This window comes from Dufourea novaeangliae, unplaced genomic scaffold, assembly GCF_001272555.1.
Source record: "Dufourea novaeangliae isolate 0120121106 unplaced genomic scaffold, ASM127255v1 scaffold118, whole genome shotgun sequence".
NCBI classification, from domain to species: Eukaryota; Metazoa; Arthropoda; class Insecta; order Hymenoptera; family Halictidae; genus Dufourea; species Dufourea novaeangliae.
Window position 1 is genome coordinate 2,116,647 of NW_015374006.1, and position 14,816 is coordinate 2,131,462.

At 33.5% G+C, this 14,816-nt stretch overlaps 5 protein-coding genes across 5 annotated transcripts; 2 read left to right on the top strand and 3 right to left on the bottom strand.

Moving 5' to 3' along the window:
* The first annotated feature begins 1,567 nt into the window (after nt 1-1,567).
* Nucleotides 1,568-4,380, top strand: LOC107188267 (anaphase-promoting complex subunit 4). Its single transcript, XM_015576535.1, has 7 exons — nt 1,568-1,740; nt 1,941-2,323; nt 2,401-2,601; nt 2,679-2,960; nt 3,020-3,243; nt 3,308-3,879; nt 3,952-4,380. Exons 1-7 carry the CDS (start codon nt 1,635-1,637, stop codon nt 4,359-4,361), a joined length of 2,178 nt encoding a protein of 725 aa, XP_015432021.1. The 5' UTR covers nt 1,568-1,634; the 3' UTR covers nt 4,362-4,380.
* Nucleotides 4,381-4,636: 256 nt separating this feature from the next.
* LOC107188277 lies at nt 4,637-6,095 on the bottom strand. Its single transcript, XM_015576546.1, has 5 exons — nt 6,081-6,095; nt 5,343-5,594; nt 5,125-5,259; nt 4,950-5,055; nt 4,637-4,867 (listed from the first exon to the last, which is right to left on the bottom strand). The coding sequence occupies exons 2-5, from the start codon at nt 5,592-5,594 to the stop codon at nt 4,713-4,715; spliced, it is 648 nt and encodes a 215-aa protein (XP_015432032.1). The 5' UTR covers nt 6,081-6,095; the 3' UTR covers nt 4,637-4,712.
* Nucleotides 6,096-6,789: 694 nt separating this feature from the next.
* LOC107188286 (transmembrane protein 60) lies at nt 6,790-7,630 on the bottom strand. The gene is made up of 2 exons (XM_015576554.1): nt 7,421-7,630; nt 6,790-6,966 (listed from the first exon to the last, which is right to left on the bottom strand). The coding sequence occupies exons 1-2, from the start codon at nt 7,628-7,630 to the stop codon at nt 6,790-6,792; spliced, it is 387 nt and encodes a 128-aa protein (XP_015432040.1).
* A 966-nt stretch (nt 7,631-8,596) lies between these two features.
* On the top strand, nt 8,597-12,071 carry LOC107188228 (NADH-cytochrome b5 reductase 3). Its single transcript, XM_015576484.1, has 4 exons — nt 8,597-8,681; nt 10,297-10,629; nt 10,698-10,886; nt 10,966-12,071. Exons 1-4 carry the CDS (start codon nt 8,640-8,642, stop codon nt 11,347-11,349), a joined length of 948 nt encoding a protein of 315 aa, XP_015431970.1. The 5' UTR covers nt 8,597-8,639; the 3' UTR covers nt 11,350-12,071.
* Nucleotides 11,872-14,596, bottom strand: LOC107188227 (T-complex protein 1 subunit beta). The gene is made up of 7 exons (XM_015576483.1): nt 14,523-14,596; nt 13,826-14,135; nt 13,310-13,743; nt 13,149-13,226; nt 12,833-13,057; nt 12,391-12,772; nt 11,872-12,304 (listed from the first exon to the last, which is right to left on the bottom strand). The coding sequence occupies exons 1-7, from the start codon at nt 14,523-14,525 to the stop codon at nt 12,132-12,134; spliced, it is 1,605 nt and encodes a 534-aa protein (XP_015431969.1). The 5' UTR covers nt 14,526-14,596; the 3' UTR covers nt 11,872-12,131.
* Nucleotides 14,597-14,816: the final 220 nt, after the last annotated feature.

Below are 14,816 nucleotides of genomic sequence, written 5' to 3' on the forward strand. Positions count from 1 at the left end.
CGATTATGGATCGACAATAGACTTACCTCCGACCTCGCCGAACCTTCGGGGCCTGGAGAACACGTAGAGGCCCTCGAATAGTCTACTCGAGCCGCGACCGATTGAGAACCACGTGGGGGACGCGAGAGGCATCAGACGACTATTGAGGTTTTAGGGTGAACCAGTTTTAACGCTTACGCCGCCGATCTTCGACGTACGGTTAGAGATGAAGTGTATTAGACGTAGGGTTCGAATCTAACTGGATAGTTTCGAACGTTTCATAATTATTTCGACAAAGGAAAGGAAGAGTTTTAAGTAGACATGAATTCAGACGAATGAGGTTCGAATAAAGTATTCTCGAAACATGGCCGAGTGGATTCGAACCTTTTATGAGTAGTTTGATCAGAAGGTCTCTATTCTTTTCAATTGTATCAACATTATATAGAAATAGTCCAAAGTACATTTATTTACCCATATTTTAATGAACAAAGTTCGTTTGTTAGAAGTCACACTTTTCAAATCAAAGGTACGAAAACCTAAGTATCTTTAGAATCGTTCGATAAGAATTGAGCGAGAAACAATCGCTACCTTCGAACTATTGAATAGATTTAAGATAAGTCTCTATATGTAGATATGGTGAACTTTGTACTAATTCCTTTGTGATAGACCTTAAAAAGAAAGTGTGGAGTATTTGATACAGGAAACATGTAAAATGTTGTTTTGTAATTAAAACTTGAGGTTCTCGTGCCACAGGCAATGTACAAAGTGTACTCTGAAAATATCCTAAACCGGAAGTTTTTGTTTTCCTCCTTTGCAGATACCGATCGTCCCTGATTCTTGCAGACATGCACAAAACTTTCTCTGGCTTCTGTTATTCTTACGTTCTTTTACCAAATGTCGAGGAAAACATCCTCTTCTAAACGAGTTGAGCAATTACTTCAGTCCATGAAATATATGCAAGTTTGATCTTTTATTGTAACAAGATTTATGTATAGAAAAAACAATAATCTAAATATAAATAATGCCATTAAAAAAAAGAAACAATGTAAAACAAATGTTTTACCATAAGTTTCGATACACCTCGCGCTCACTAAAAAGTTAGTAACGGGGTTTATTTTTAATTTTACGTCTCCACCTTCGACATTTGCTGAATTGCTTTTGGCACCGTTTAGACAATTTATTTAAACGTCACATTCCCTCTGCATTTTGTAAATTTTTCGATCTCGAAAAGTAATTGAAAATTAAGCATTCTGTAAAAATATGTACAAAACAGTGAATAAGGAACAAGTATGTACATATATAACAAAATTTTCAAAAAGTATTCAGTGAATGCTGATACTTTTGCGTCCTTCAGTTTTATACTTCTTTTATTTCGAATATTATTGATACGGCAGATTTTTAAACTGTCAAAGGCTGAATTTTTAGGAAATGTCGGTAAACCTAATACACGTGCATACGTTTTGAAATGGTTCCTGCGTAATTTCGACGCAGACGTTAAAAGTGTAGAACGTGTAGTGACGTATGTATACATATAGTGCGTATTTATATGCGTATGCATGCGGAAGAAACAAGAGGCAGCCGAGAAACATAACCTTTATTGTCAGTGGTTATATGAAATGTTTTTTTGAGGTAAAGTTTAATAAGCCATCCTAAAAATGGCTGGGAGTATGAGACAATTAGAGGAACGGCAACTTCCAGCCGAAGTAACAAAAATGCAATGGTCGCCGAAAATGGATCTTCTAGCAATTGCCAATGTGAAAGGTTAGATTTTAAAACCGTTATACAATAGACAAAGTTTTTTTTAAATTATTTCGAAGTTTTTTGAAGCCTGACAAGGTCGCCCTTATGTTTTACAAACACTTATAAATACACTATACAGATTTGTATAAATCCACATTTTATTCTAGATCAAATTTGGTAGTTTTCTAATACATGTAATTAACAGATTATATTTATTACAGGTGAAGTTACTCTTCATAGATTAACTTGGCAAAGAGTATGGCTGTTAAGTCCTCAGGAAGAATCTGATACTATAGTGAATTTAGCATGGAGACCAGATGGAAAACTGTTAGCTGTTTGTTATGAAAGCTCTAAATTGGTGTGTCTTGTAGACATTGAGAATAAAAATATTATACATAAAACAAAACTTAACTTTCACAATGCAATTACGTGCATTACATGGTTGCCATTGACAAATCCGGAGAGTGGTGGTTCCTTGAGTGGGAACAAAACGAATATGTTACCAACCGGAGAATATCTTCCACCTTTACCTAGTTTAAATAGAAGTTTTGGTCAAGAACCTGAACGAAAGGAATTCTTATTTCAAACCTTAGATATACTTTTTGTAAGTATATTTAAAGTTGCATTGATCTCAGAACTCAATAGCACATTGGTTACTATAATTGATTATATGTTTGCCAGCTTGGTTTAGATGATGGGAATGTTGCAATGTATGTGTTTGGAATGTTCTATTGTGGCACAATATCAGTAGGCCGTGGTCGAATATTAGAAATCAGTGGTGGATCCAACAAGCCAATGTGGATTACATGGAAAGACAATAGTGGCATTAAAGTGAATAGAATGTGGTGTCCACTACTGAAACAAAACACAGCATTCTTAAAGGTTCCTTGCATAATACAGCTTATTATTGTACCATGAAAAGTGATTAAATTTCTACAAACTTTTTATTTCAATCTGAGGTAGCACAAGCTCAAGCTAATATAGAATATTTGATGGATTACCTTTCACGCACATTAATGGCCATTTCCGAAGCATGGGAAACAATTCTCTTGGAAATGGATGAAAAGCTTGCACGCTATGCAGATACAAATCCACCTGGTGGAGTTGCTGCTGATTTTTTGGAGTTGTTAATGATCGGTATACCAACACAAAACTTGGAAAACTTTTTGTTGCAAGATTTGACTGAGAAGGGTTTGAAAAAATTGGGACACAGTATTGAAATGTGCTACAGTAATATACAGGTACAGTGTATAATTTTTATTTTTTGAAAACCACTGCATCACAAAAAATCATGTTACAGAAATTAGTTTTAAAAAATTTGACCAGTGTTGGAATGGCATTAGTGTATCAGTTGGCTGAAATGAGAGGTATGGTGAGACTGGGTGGTCCTTATGAGTTGTTGGGACTAACAGATGAAGGTGTTATAACTAATGCTCTTCATGCATCAGAAGCATTTCTAGCTAAGTCTTCGGAGATTCAACAAGTAATAGATCACAGTATGCGGGATTACAAAGCATTTTTCAGGTAAGTTGCGATAATTAAAAGTGCTCTTAATGATGTCCTTAATGATCGAATATTTTAATTTAAGGTGGTTATATGTAGTAATTCTAAAATTAACAGACGAGAGAATACCGTCTGAAGTAAGTCGAGTCAGTCAACAGGAGTTAACATTTATAGCCGAATTTTTACGTGGCTTTGATAAAACTGAGCCAGGTATTGGAGGCAGAAAGGGAGTGAATTTAGAAAAATTAGGCCAGTATCTGCGTCGTGAAAATTTACAGACTTGCCTAACCCCCGAAGGAAGCGAATGGGCGGCAATGCTTGATGAAAATCATTGCCTTCGCGATCATCCATTTATCGTGAAACAAGATCTCAATTTTTCATTATTGCAATCCCATGCAAAATTAATTACCGCCGTACACACTGTTTTTGCTAAAGCTTATCAAGGCTTGGTCGATCATTTTACTGTATCGAGTATTCCATTGGCACCGTCTGTAGCATTTACATCTTCTCAAATTGCAACAAGTAACGATGGCTTGATAGTCGCTACATGTGACGTTGATCACAAAATATTACGACTGTTCAAGGTGGAATCTTCGCAAACAGAGCCTGTTTCGCTTAGCTTTAGATTGGGTACAATAGATGTAGATCACAGATCAGGTTTGTTCATTTATAAACATGTATACGATGATTTAAATTTAAAACTAACCGTGGTGCAATATTTTTTTGCAGAATCGTATTCTAAAAGCTATATAGACGGTACTGTAGTTGATCTACAGTTTTACACTCAAGAGTATCTGAGTGTATTACTGCTTAACAAGCATAGCCAAGCATCATATCTCATACAATTACCACTAAACCATACCCGAATTTTCGAGAATCAAAACAAGAATTCAATTAGCTTAACCGAACTCATGGGCAACAATTGGCCACGATCGTTTCATGGTATCTCTGCTAGGCGACTGGCAGTTAGCGGTGCCCGAAAAGTAGCTGCCGTTTTAAGCGAAAGTAATAGAAAAATAAGGTTGCTAGAAACTGAAGTGGAACCCGAAGAAGAAGATGATGAAGAAGACGAAGACGATGGAGGTAACGATAGTATGTTAGTTGCTGCACACGAAGCAACTGCAAGTATGTCTCATTGAATCTACATGCATAAAACTATTTAAGGTATGTCTACTACAAACATATATTAACACAAATATTTAACGGGAATATAAAAATGAAAATAAGTGTTACTGTTTTATACTTGTTAAAATAAAACATCTGATTAAACATATTAATTATTTATATGTATATTTATATATATAAATATACAGTAATATGTACAATAGTGAATTACGAATTTGAATCTAGAAAGTATTAGTTAGAATTATCTTATGAAGATGTGAATGTCTTTCTCGTCTTAATGGCACAATTAAAACTTTAATAAATCTATACGACATTTTATAATCTATAAAAAAAAAATTGATTTGTACAATATATCACAATGTTCTTTATTTCTGCATTTGCTTAAATACTCTTGGAAAATCGATATCAAGAGCTGAATTGTCAATACCACCTTCTTCAGGTATTGGTATTGGTGCAGTAGGGCGAGCACTAGTGTTAGGTGTATATTTTGCAGGAGAATTCTCTCTCGATTCTTCCAAATCTATAATAATAATTTACTATTGATTAAACGTATCAACGTGATTTAATTCACTTTGTCGTTATGTCAAATATTTAAGATATACCAAAAAATCTGCGACTTCGCTTTCTTTTTGCCGTAATAATAAAAAGAGCGATTGCTATACCAACAACTATTACCATAACAGCAGCCATTCCTCGTAACAGATTTGTCTAAAAAAAACACACATTTAAAGTAGTAACTATATACCTTCTTATAAGTTTTAAAGTCTTTTAGTATACCTCAAAATCATTTTCCCAAACATCTTCCCAATCTTTTTTAACGATTAATTCCACAACATGAATATTGATAGCAGAGTGGTCAGATATACCTTTTGAAATACATTTATAAAAGCCAGATTCAGCTGTTGACACACCCTGTGAAGAAATAACATAACTTGCTAAAACAAAGAATATGTGACACTTATAGAAATTTCTTTGTAATTGGAATTTTTACTTACCCTTATGAAAAGCTTTCCAGTTAATACTTCATAATTGTACTTATTTTCATCCATAGAATTTCCAGGTCCAATAATACGTCTGTCATCAGTGAGTTGCCAAAACATAAAACGATGATGATCATCACTACTTAAACATGGAAGTTCAGCTAAATGACCAGCTGGAACTTCTGTTACTGTAATTGTGCCACTGACAAATCCATTTTGTAGTAATAATAGTGATAAACAAAACAATGGAAAAGATGTTATACTCATCTGTAAAGTAAAATCAAACCAATTGAAAAACGATTGACTAAACAGCAAACAAGCCTTACAAGTCGTAACAAAAATTAGTAGACATTGATTGAAGTATTATTTCATAGTTTTTTACTGTTCTACCTGTTCCATGTTACTTATATACACTCATCCAAACACAATGTACAAACACATATCACTAATTACAAATTGATATTTAAATTATTTTAACTGCACACACTTCGTACATTTGCTATTTATACATCCACACAAATATTTACTTAAACAAACTTAAAATCATCTTGAAAACAGAAATAATAGTATTATAGAGTTACACGACTAAACTCCTTCTACCACTAACTGTGCTGAGAAAATGTGTTATGCTGTTAACACATCTTGTTCTGTTTGACAACAATTACATTCTAATTGCATTGATCACCTTTAAGGTAAAAATTTTAGTATCATAGAACTGGTTGTAAATGTGACAGCTGGTTGCTAGACAATTACTCTATGCAGAATGCAGGCAGAAGTCACTTGTCAATGAAACATGTTGCATAACTATGAAGATAACTGTGTATGGTTTCTCACTGTTTTTATATTGTAATACCTAAATGCACTTGTACAAATTAATGTTAAGCATAGAAATCACTGCTTGTGAATGGAGACAGTCTTATGAACTAATGAGAAAAGCTTTGTATAATGAAGCTGTGGTAGAGTTACTTATTTATATCTTTGTCCTATTCATCCTTGTGCAATAGTGTATTTATAGTAAGCCAGACTGGCATCTTGTGACTACCATACCATCTGAAATTACACTATATATACTTATATTTAACTACAAAAAAAAAAAACACTGATATGTAAGGTAAAACTTAATGCTAAGATCATATTTCCATACAGTTAGTTCTTTTATCGCTATACAGTATGCATATGTAAGTTACAATGTGTAACAATATATTATTGCTTTATTCTTAAGTATTTTTTTTTCCTAAATTATCAAACAGTCTTAAACTTTTTTTCTAAGCAAAATAATTAATCTAAGATATTTCTTAAATATGTAGACAATATAAATTAGCAGTAACAAAATATATTGGTACAAAACTTATATTGTAGATGCAACTTACACAACTAATGTTTGTATAAAATTAAATTTATATAGAATATGATAAATGCTGCAGTTGTTCAATTATCTGAATCAACTGTGATTAGAGTCTGATCAAAACTGGTATTGCTGTATCAGATGAATAAAAACATCAACTGATAATACTGATAGAAGAATCCAAAATGGTGTCAGAACAACTGTTGCTGGTAGGAACCAATGAGGTGCTTCCAATTTCAAGCATATCATAATTTGGGCACTTAATTTCATAAATACAGCTGTCATATACCACACCTGAAAGGATACTGTTTTTAATTTTTATAAAATGCAATTGATACCCAGTTCCATCAAAATTATTTATTATGTTAAATGTTAATCTTATACAACAAATTTTATAGACTACATTAATTACAAAAAATTAATATCTTTACTTTCTATGTGAATATTTCAAAATTATCATTTGTGCTTTAAATATTTTTCCATCAGCATATAAAATAATGTAATTAATATAATATTTAACATTTGTTTATGTGTTAAGGGAAATAATACACAGTACATTGAACTTAACAATTTATTAAAAGTTTGATCAGATAACAATCGAATTTGCAAAATAATCGAGCAGGGAAGTTATAGTTTATACAAAAGGAAGTAGACTTTAAAAATAACATACTTCTTGATGAAACTGGATATACATACGGTAAAAATGAAATTTGTATCACTTTTTTTTGTTCCTTGATATATAACTTACTTCCCGGCGTAAATTAACAACACGCCCATTTTTACAATGTGAAATCATATTAAAAACTACAAAAACGATAAGAATGAGGTCGTACAACCACATCGGAATGAAAACTATAAACCAGTTCCATTGTATTCTCTGTTCAAGTTTCAAATTGAGTAAAATCAGGAAAATTAAAAGATTGAACCATGTAAGTAACGCACGATGCACAACTGCCATTGAAATGTAAAATTAAGTACGTCGAAAATCACGAGGCACAACGTGATCGCAAAACTATACAATCATAATGCAATTTCGCTGATCTGTTTACATCAACACCTGATATACTTAACCTCTACCATCGGCTAACCTAAGTGCAAATGATAGCAATTTTTAAGATGTCGCTAGTGTGAAAGAGAACTGCAGAGAACTGTATTGTTGATCTATGAATTTTATAAAATATTTATATACATAGTACTATGCACAAAATATAACGTTTTTTAAAAATATATTGACATGGCTATTAATTAAAATTAGTCTTGCTACCCTTGCTTTAATAAATTTTTAATTTGATTCGAGATTCTTAGTTCGATCTTTTCAGAATATTCAAATTCTTAATTCCATTAAAAGATTCCATCTACCTAGTATCAGGTAAAATAAAATCTTTTGCTGTACTAATGCTGAACTAAATCTGAACTTAATGCTGAACTACAATCTTTTAAGTACACATCGTTGATTAAAATTAGTCGAAATGACCCTTAGACTGTTCTGTCCAAAGTGATTACAAGTTATCAGTTTTTAAAATATTGTCAAATCTATATATGTAAAGCAACGTGAAATTGTTTATGATCATTTTTCATTTCACGAGATAAACATTATAATGTATATGTATTTATGTTCATTATGGTATTAGCTATTTGCTGATACGATCGTGAAATGACTGCATGTTATCAAAATGACCTTGTCTCTTGATTATTTCAACACCCGATAGAAAAATACCAAAGTCGCGAGCTTGGATCGTCCAGCAGTCGAGTATCCGATTTGAAGACGTTTGAACGTATGTATATACTTACCTATAAGTAGCCTTCAAATTTTTTTGTGACAATTCACGTAAACCTTCCAACATTAAACATTGTAACCAGAAGAAATAGAGGCAATGTTGAATTAAGTGGGATAACAGGTGGTTATCAAGTGTTATACGTTTAGAATTTTTGTGCAAATAACCGTGTAAATATAATAAGTGTCTATTATGTCTGAATCGATGGATAATACAACGTTTAAGCATTCGTATGTACGTATATATTTTATAATCAAGAATCAGTTCTTCCATTTAATTTTTTATATGTATATCTTTACTTATTTAAATATACAAAATATTATTCCACACAGATGAGGCCATTATACAATACACTCTATCATTAATTTAAGTCGTGAAAATCAGCTATACAGATGTCTGGAAAATCCATACTTGTGTTAAACATAAAAACAATAAATAATTTAGCTAACAAAGAGAAAACCTAAGAGCCAGTATAAATTCATGCTGATTTATACCGTACCACTTTACGCGGTCTAATACATACGTACTCTTATAAATAATGTAAAAGTAGCATGCAAATCTTCGACTTTCCGCTAATTGTTTTATCAAATTTGTTGATATTTGTTATGACCGAATCTTTTTTGAATGTAAAAATCCACATGGATGACAAAACTCAACCTAACATTATTTATTACATAAAATGATTGTGGCTATAGTGCCCAACAGATTGTAGTGAAAGTACAATTTCTATTTAATAGAAACAAGAATTTAAAGGCTGGTCTAGTACTCAACGTAAATTCTTACATAATTTATATATTCATATTTCTTATATAAATGGTAGGAGAAACAAACAATTAATTGAAGCTATAGTCGATAGGATAATTATGGGCTGTCTTTCCCGGTGATTAAAATAAAGAATGACCAAAGTAATGCCGGTATGTGTCGTTCTTTTGTCATGCCTTATCCACCAATCACAAAAGTATCGCTTATGATTCCATTGTTGCGTTCTAACGTAGGTATGAATACATTTATCCCGCGTATGTAATACTACCGGTAATATAGCTATAAATACATTGGAACAGTACTGTTCTTGGATCGAGGGAAGTAAGATCTATTTTAAAGGGTAGCGCCTTCTGTGCGACCCCGTGTAGAAGCCGGTGACTTCTTGAGGCGTGCGCGTAAAAATTCCTTGGAAGCCGATAAGGAACCACAGATTCAATAAATTCCGTGCACGTGTGGAATTGGTGTTCGTTCTTCCTACTAAATATTTCTTTTTTTATTCATCCCCACTACTCCAACGCACAGTTACGACCTTAGCCTCGTTCTCAACATTCTTTCGCAGCGGTCTTAGACACGTGCGATTTTGATTGACGATGCCAAACCTACGGTCACTGGTAAGTCCATTTAGACAAAAAGAACAGCTTTAAAATGTTATTGATTAATTCCAAAGAATTAATTGACGAGTCTGATACTTGTAGAATGTTGATGAGTACCCTCTGTGTGAAATTATCTTCACGGGCGTACGTATCATTATTTCACATTACACGGTAATTTCGCTGGCTTCTTTGCGTGTTCAGATATGGTGGTCGAGTTATGAAAGAATTTGCAGCCGTATTTATTAGCTGACACGTCTCGCTAAATTAATTTATAGAACTTAGAATTTCGAATAATTGAGGACTTACAAGTTTATTTAGGAAGTTCCTATGGGTATTTTGTAATAATTACAACTATGTATCTTAGGTCAAGAGTTCATCTAACAATCATATAACTGACCTGGTAATAGATGATAAAATAGTGAACATTTCTATTGTAGGATTTTTAGTAATTGGGTCAAATTTAGTAAAGTTATAATGTTTCTGGCTTTTCTTAGGTGTTACCCGTATTGGCTGCTGTTGGGACTATAGCTGTATTAGGACTAGCAGTGAAATTTTACAAATGTTGGAGTGATGACAAGAAAAAGAAATCTCCTATTTTACTGGTTGACCCAGTTGTTAAATACAGCTTGCCATTAGTTGATAAGGAGATAATAAGCCATGACACAAGGAAGTTCAGATTTGGCTTACCCACACCAGAGCATGTCCTAGGATTACCCATAGGTCAACATGTACATTTAACAGCAAAGATTAATGGAGAAGTTGTTATACGTTCTTATACACCAGTTTCAAGTGATGATGATCATGGTTACGTAGATCTTGTGATTAAAGTAAGTACACAGATAATAATATGCTTACGTGGTATAACTGAAAGTTGACATCTGAAATTTGTTTAAAGGTGTATTTCAAAAATGTACACCCAAAATTCCCTGAAGGTGGAAAACTGTCTCAGCATTTGGAAAATCTGAACATTGGAGAAACAGTAGATTTTAGGGGACCATCTGGTAGACTTGTTTACAAAGGCCGTGGAAAGTTCTCTATAAAGATTCTAAGGAAAGACCCACCAGCAGAATACAATGTCAAGAAGGTAATGAAATTTATAAATTCACAAGTATATTTTATGTTTATAAAATCCAAGGAATAAATATGAGTCTTTCTTGTTACAGGTTGTGATGTTAGCTGGTGGTACAGGAGTCACTCCAATGTTGCAGTTGATTCGTGCTATAGTAAAAGATTCCACAGATGAAACTCAGTGTTCTCTACTTTTTGCCAATCAAACAGAGAAAGATATATTGCTACGAAATGAGTTAGATGATATTGCAAAGAATCATCCCAACAAATTAAAACTCTGGTATACATTGGACACTAGTAGCGAAAATTGGGCTTACAGTACAGGGCATATAAATGCAGAAATGATAGAGAAGCACATGTTTCCCCCATCGTCTGATACCCTTGTACTTATGTGTGGTCCACCTCCAATGATCAATTTTGCTTGTAATCCAAACCTTGACAAACTTGGATACGATTCAAAATTACGATTTGCATATTAAGGCAACAAATTGTTTTGCTGTTGCATTGAAATGTAGACTGCATTTGGCTTATAGTCTCGTCATTTTTGAAATAAGACACAAAATTCTTTGCAAGCAAAGCATTTCATCATACAATATTAATCAAGTACTAAGTGTGTGGCGCCACTTTAAAACTCATCTGCAGTATCAATTTATATAAGAGTACTCTGCATATGAGAACACCTACGACAGTATTTATTTCAAATGTTTAAATTCCTTTAAAATATCTTCTACTTATACTTCGTATTTATGTGAAAAAGTTATGTTTAGTTATCCATATCAGACTAATTACTTGTTATGGAGTAAAGACAGTAATATTTGCATTTTATAATTCCATATTTTCTATAAATGCGGTTGTTGATAATTTTTAATTAAATATTTTTTATTTTGTATAAAATCGTCGCCAGTGCAGGGTTTAGTGAGGAACGCTATATAGGTTAAAGCATTTATTGATGTTGAACCTATTGTATTGTTATAAAAAATGATGATCACAAGTTGTTCTCATTGTTTTACAAATTCCTTTATGTACCTTTTCAATTGGTAATGTAAAGATTTCGCACTATAAAAATGAATATGTATATTTGCAGAAATCGAAGAATGAACAGTATATCGATATCAGTAAGTTGCAATTAATCTGAGGTTCATTAACAAGAATGGATGATATTTAAAACAAAATTGTCGATCATCTGATCAGAGAATTCGTATCACGAAGAAGCAGTGCAAACAAAATTAAAGCAATGAAAGAACATAGGGCGTTTTTGTAATTAACAACGTCCGCGGTCCTTGACACGCTTTCTGGGCGCCGCTCGTAAAATATCATCCACGCGTAAAATCATTTCAGCTGCTTCCGCGGCGCTAAGTAAAACTTGCCTCTTCACAACCCAAGATTCAGTGATTCCTAATCGTATCATGCACCCCACTTTTCCTCGCTCCATGTCTGTTAAAAAAAACGAGAATATTTTTACGCCCTATCTCGTAGTTGTACAAATCACAGAACAATAATATTTATAATACACAACATACCAAGACCCATCGTCCTTGCGCCAGAATTATGCGCAGCTCGAAGTTCACTAATTAGCTGGGCGGAATCATAACCAGCATTATCGGCAATAACAGTGGGTAATTGTTGCAAAGCTCGGGCAAAAGCTTCCATTGCAACTGCTTCTTTTCCAGGAGTTGCAGCCGCCGCTTTCATCACAGCGCAAGCCATCACCATCTCGCTGCATCCTCCACCATAAACGATTCTAGACTCACGTACAGTAGCTGATAATACACACAGAGCATCATGCAATGATCTTTCAGCCTCATCAAGGATTTGCTGCGTGGCACCCCTAATGACTATCGTACATGCTTCGCCTAAAGGAACGCCTGAGAATTTCAGCAGTGTATCTTCACCTATCATTACCTAGGAAAGTAGAAACATTTAAAATCGGATCATGATTTTTAATCGATTTTATATTCATACCTGTTCAATGAGTTGACATTTTCCAAGTTTGACCATATCTGGGTTGTCAAAAGTACTAGCTATTTCACCACCAGTGACAAGAGCAAGTCGTTCAATTCCATCGAAATCTGCATGTTCAATGGCCATAATACCAGCATCAGCAAACAATTGTTCTGGATAGTTATAAATTAATTGTCTGTTGATAAATACATTGCAGCCATGCTTTATAATCTTGTCAACTTTATCCTAGATCAATCAGAGATATCGTGTAATTATTGGCAATATTAATTTTGTAGATGTAAAATTTTGTATTTAATAGAAGCAATAGAAGTATTACCTTCATTTTCTCTTTTTCCGCTGATTCTAATTCTGCAATCCTTGCCATTGAATCAACTCGAACCCTAGATCCAAATACCTGTGAATCAATACACGTATTAGTTTTAATATTAAATTGAAATATCGTCCATTAGGAATTTATATTGTAAACTTTTTACTTACTTTGATCTTATCTGTATCCATAGGAGTATTGGCTATGAGTATTTTAGCATCAGCTATACTTTGCGGTTGATGTACTCCAGGTTTTTTATCCAGCAAGAATCCATCATCCAGATAGGAGTCTGCCAATGTTCCACCACGTTTTTTAATTATCTGAATAGCTGACAAATTGCCAGATCCTTTCAGACGTAATACAGCTTTTAATGCAAGTGTACTGAAGTCTTCTTTGTGTTGGGCCAAAATCTTTGAGCTCAGAGTTGTACGTGCAATATTTAATAATTCTTTTTGGAAACGTTCAGGCTGTGCCGAATAATCAGTTGTAACATTGGACAGAGCTTCTCGAGCTACATTAGTGGCTTTTCTCCAACCATCAATTATAGTTTGTGGATGAATTTTCTGGTCAATTAATTTTTCTGCTTCTCTTAATAATTCAGCAGCTAGAAAGAGAAACAATATATTTTATTACCTTTCTTAAATTTCATAGGACTTCAAAAGACATTTGCATAATAATATACAAACCAAGAACAGTTACAGAAGTGGTTCCATCTCCATATTCGTCATCTTGCACACGAGACATATCAACCAAAATTTTAGCAGCTGGATTATCCACACCAACACTTTTAAGAATAGTTGCTCCATCATTAGTAACCTGAACCTGTCCTGCTGATCTGCCATGTGCCACCAATACCTTATCCATACCTTTAGGTCCAAGAGTAGATTTAACTAAATCACCAATAGCTATTGCTCCTACGAACAAACTCAACCTGGCAATCTCTGCCTTTTCCTCTTCTGCCTCATTTTTGAGGATCCTAACAGGATTCAAGGATACCTAGAAATTGATGTTTATATTTCACATTAATTTAATTGAAATCTGCAAACCGCATCGACAACTCTGTAAATCATATGTAATGTTTAAGAACGAAATTTATCATATAAGATTTTTATTAGACGCAACTGCTGTGGTGCAAAAAACTCATGAATTAAGAAGGCCGGGTGGTGCACAAGTATACTGTTCAGAAATAAATCTTTTAATAAATGAGATTAATATTAATATTGTAAAAATCATTTTATTGACACACGTGCGCCATTTGTCACACCTTCATACGTATAAGAAACCGGGCGACGAAAGTTAGCCCGTTGATATTCTGATGTCTGATGGTATGAATGTTATATTTTTTTTATCATAAACACTAAAATGTAAAAATCAATCAATTACCATTTTGAATCACTGTTAAAACGATCGTACACAATTTATTACTGAATAACGTTACTTCAACTCCACGGCAATGCACAATTACAAGGAATTATCGTTTTTCAGATGGCGCTTCTGTCTGAAACATTCAGTATATTTTTCTGTGTCCGTTTTCCGTTAGATCTCTCCTTTATTGGTTACCAAGAAGGATGTTGTGCTTCAAACCAATCAGAAACTAGTTTCGGATTTTTGGCAAGCATAATACGCCATTTATAACAGAGCTTCAGGGGAAATCACCGAGAACCTTCTTTTGTAATG

Coding starts and splice junctions, on each gene's coding strand:
- LOC107188286 (XM_015576554.1), bottom strand. CDS start 7,630: ATGGCAGTTGTGCATCGTGCGTTACTTACATGGTTCAATCTTTTAATT. Junction 6,967..7,420: donor TTGTTAATTTACGCCGGGAA/GTAAGTTATATA, acceptor GTATCCTTTCAG/GTGTGGTATATGACAGCTGT.
- LOC107188267 (XM_015576535.1), top strand. CDS start 1,635: ATGGCTGGGAGTATGAGACAATTAGAGGAACGGCAACTTCCAGCCGAA. Junction 1,741..1,940: donor AGCAATTGCCAATGTGAAAG/GTTAGATTTTAA, acceptor TATTTATTACAG/GTGAAGTTACTCTTCATAGA. Junction 3,880..3,951: donor AGATGTAGATCACAGATCAG/GTTTGTTCATTT, acceptor ATTTTTTTGCAG/AATCGTATTCTAAAAGCTAT.
- LOC107188228 (XM_015576484.1), top strand. CDS start 8,640: ATGTCTGAATCGATGGATAATACAACGTTTAAGCATTCGTAT. Junction 10,630..10,697: donor ACGTAGATCTTGTGATTAAA/GTAAGTACACAG, acceptor ATTTGTTTAAAG/GTGTATTTCAAAAATGTACA. Junction 10,887..10,965: donor CAGAATACAATGTCAAGAAG/GTAATGAAATTT, acceptor TTCTTGTTACAG/GTTGTGATGTTAGCTGGTGG.
- LOC107188277 (XM_015576546.1), bottom strand. CDS start 5,594: ATGAGTATAACATCTTTTCCATTGTTTTGTTTATCACTATTATTACTA. Junction 5,056..5,124: donor TTTGGGAAAATGATTTTGAG/GTATACTAAAAG, acceptor TGTTTTTTTTAG/ACAAATCTGTTACGAGGAAT. Junction 4,868..4,949: donor GCGAAGTCGCAGATTTTTTG/GTATATCTTAAA, acceptor TTATTATTATAG/ATTTGGAAGAATCGAGAGAG.
- LOC107188227 (XM_015576483.1), bottom strand. Junction 13,058..13,148: donor CGGAAAAAGAGAAAATGAAG/GTAATACTTCTA, acceptor TGATTGATCTAG/GATAAAGTTGACAAGATTAT. Junction 12,305..12,390: donor CGCAAGGACGATGGGTCTTG/GTATGTTGTGTA, acceptor TTTTTTTAACAG/ACATGGAGCGAGGAAAAGTG.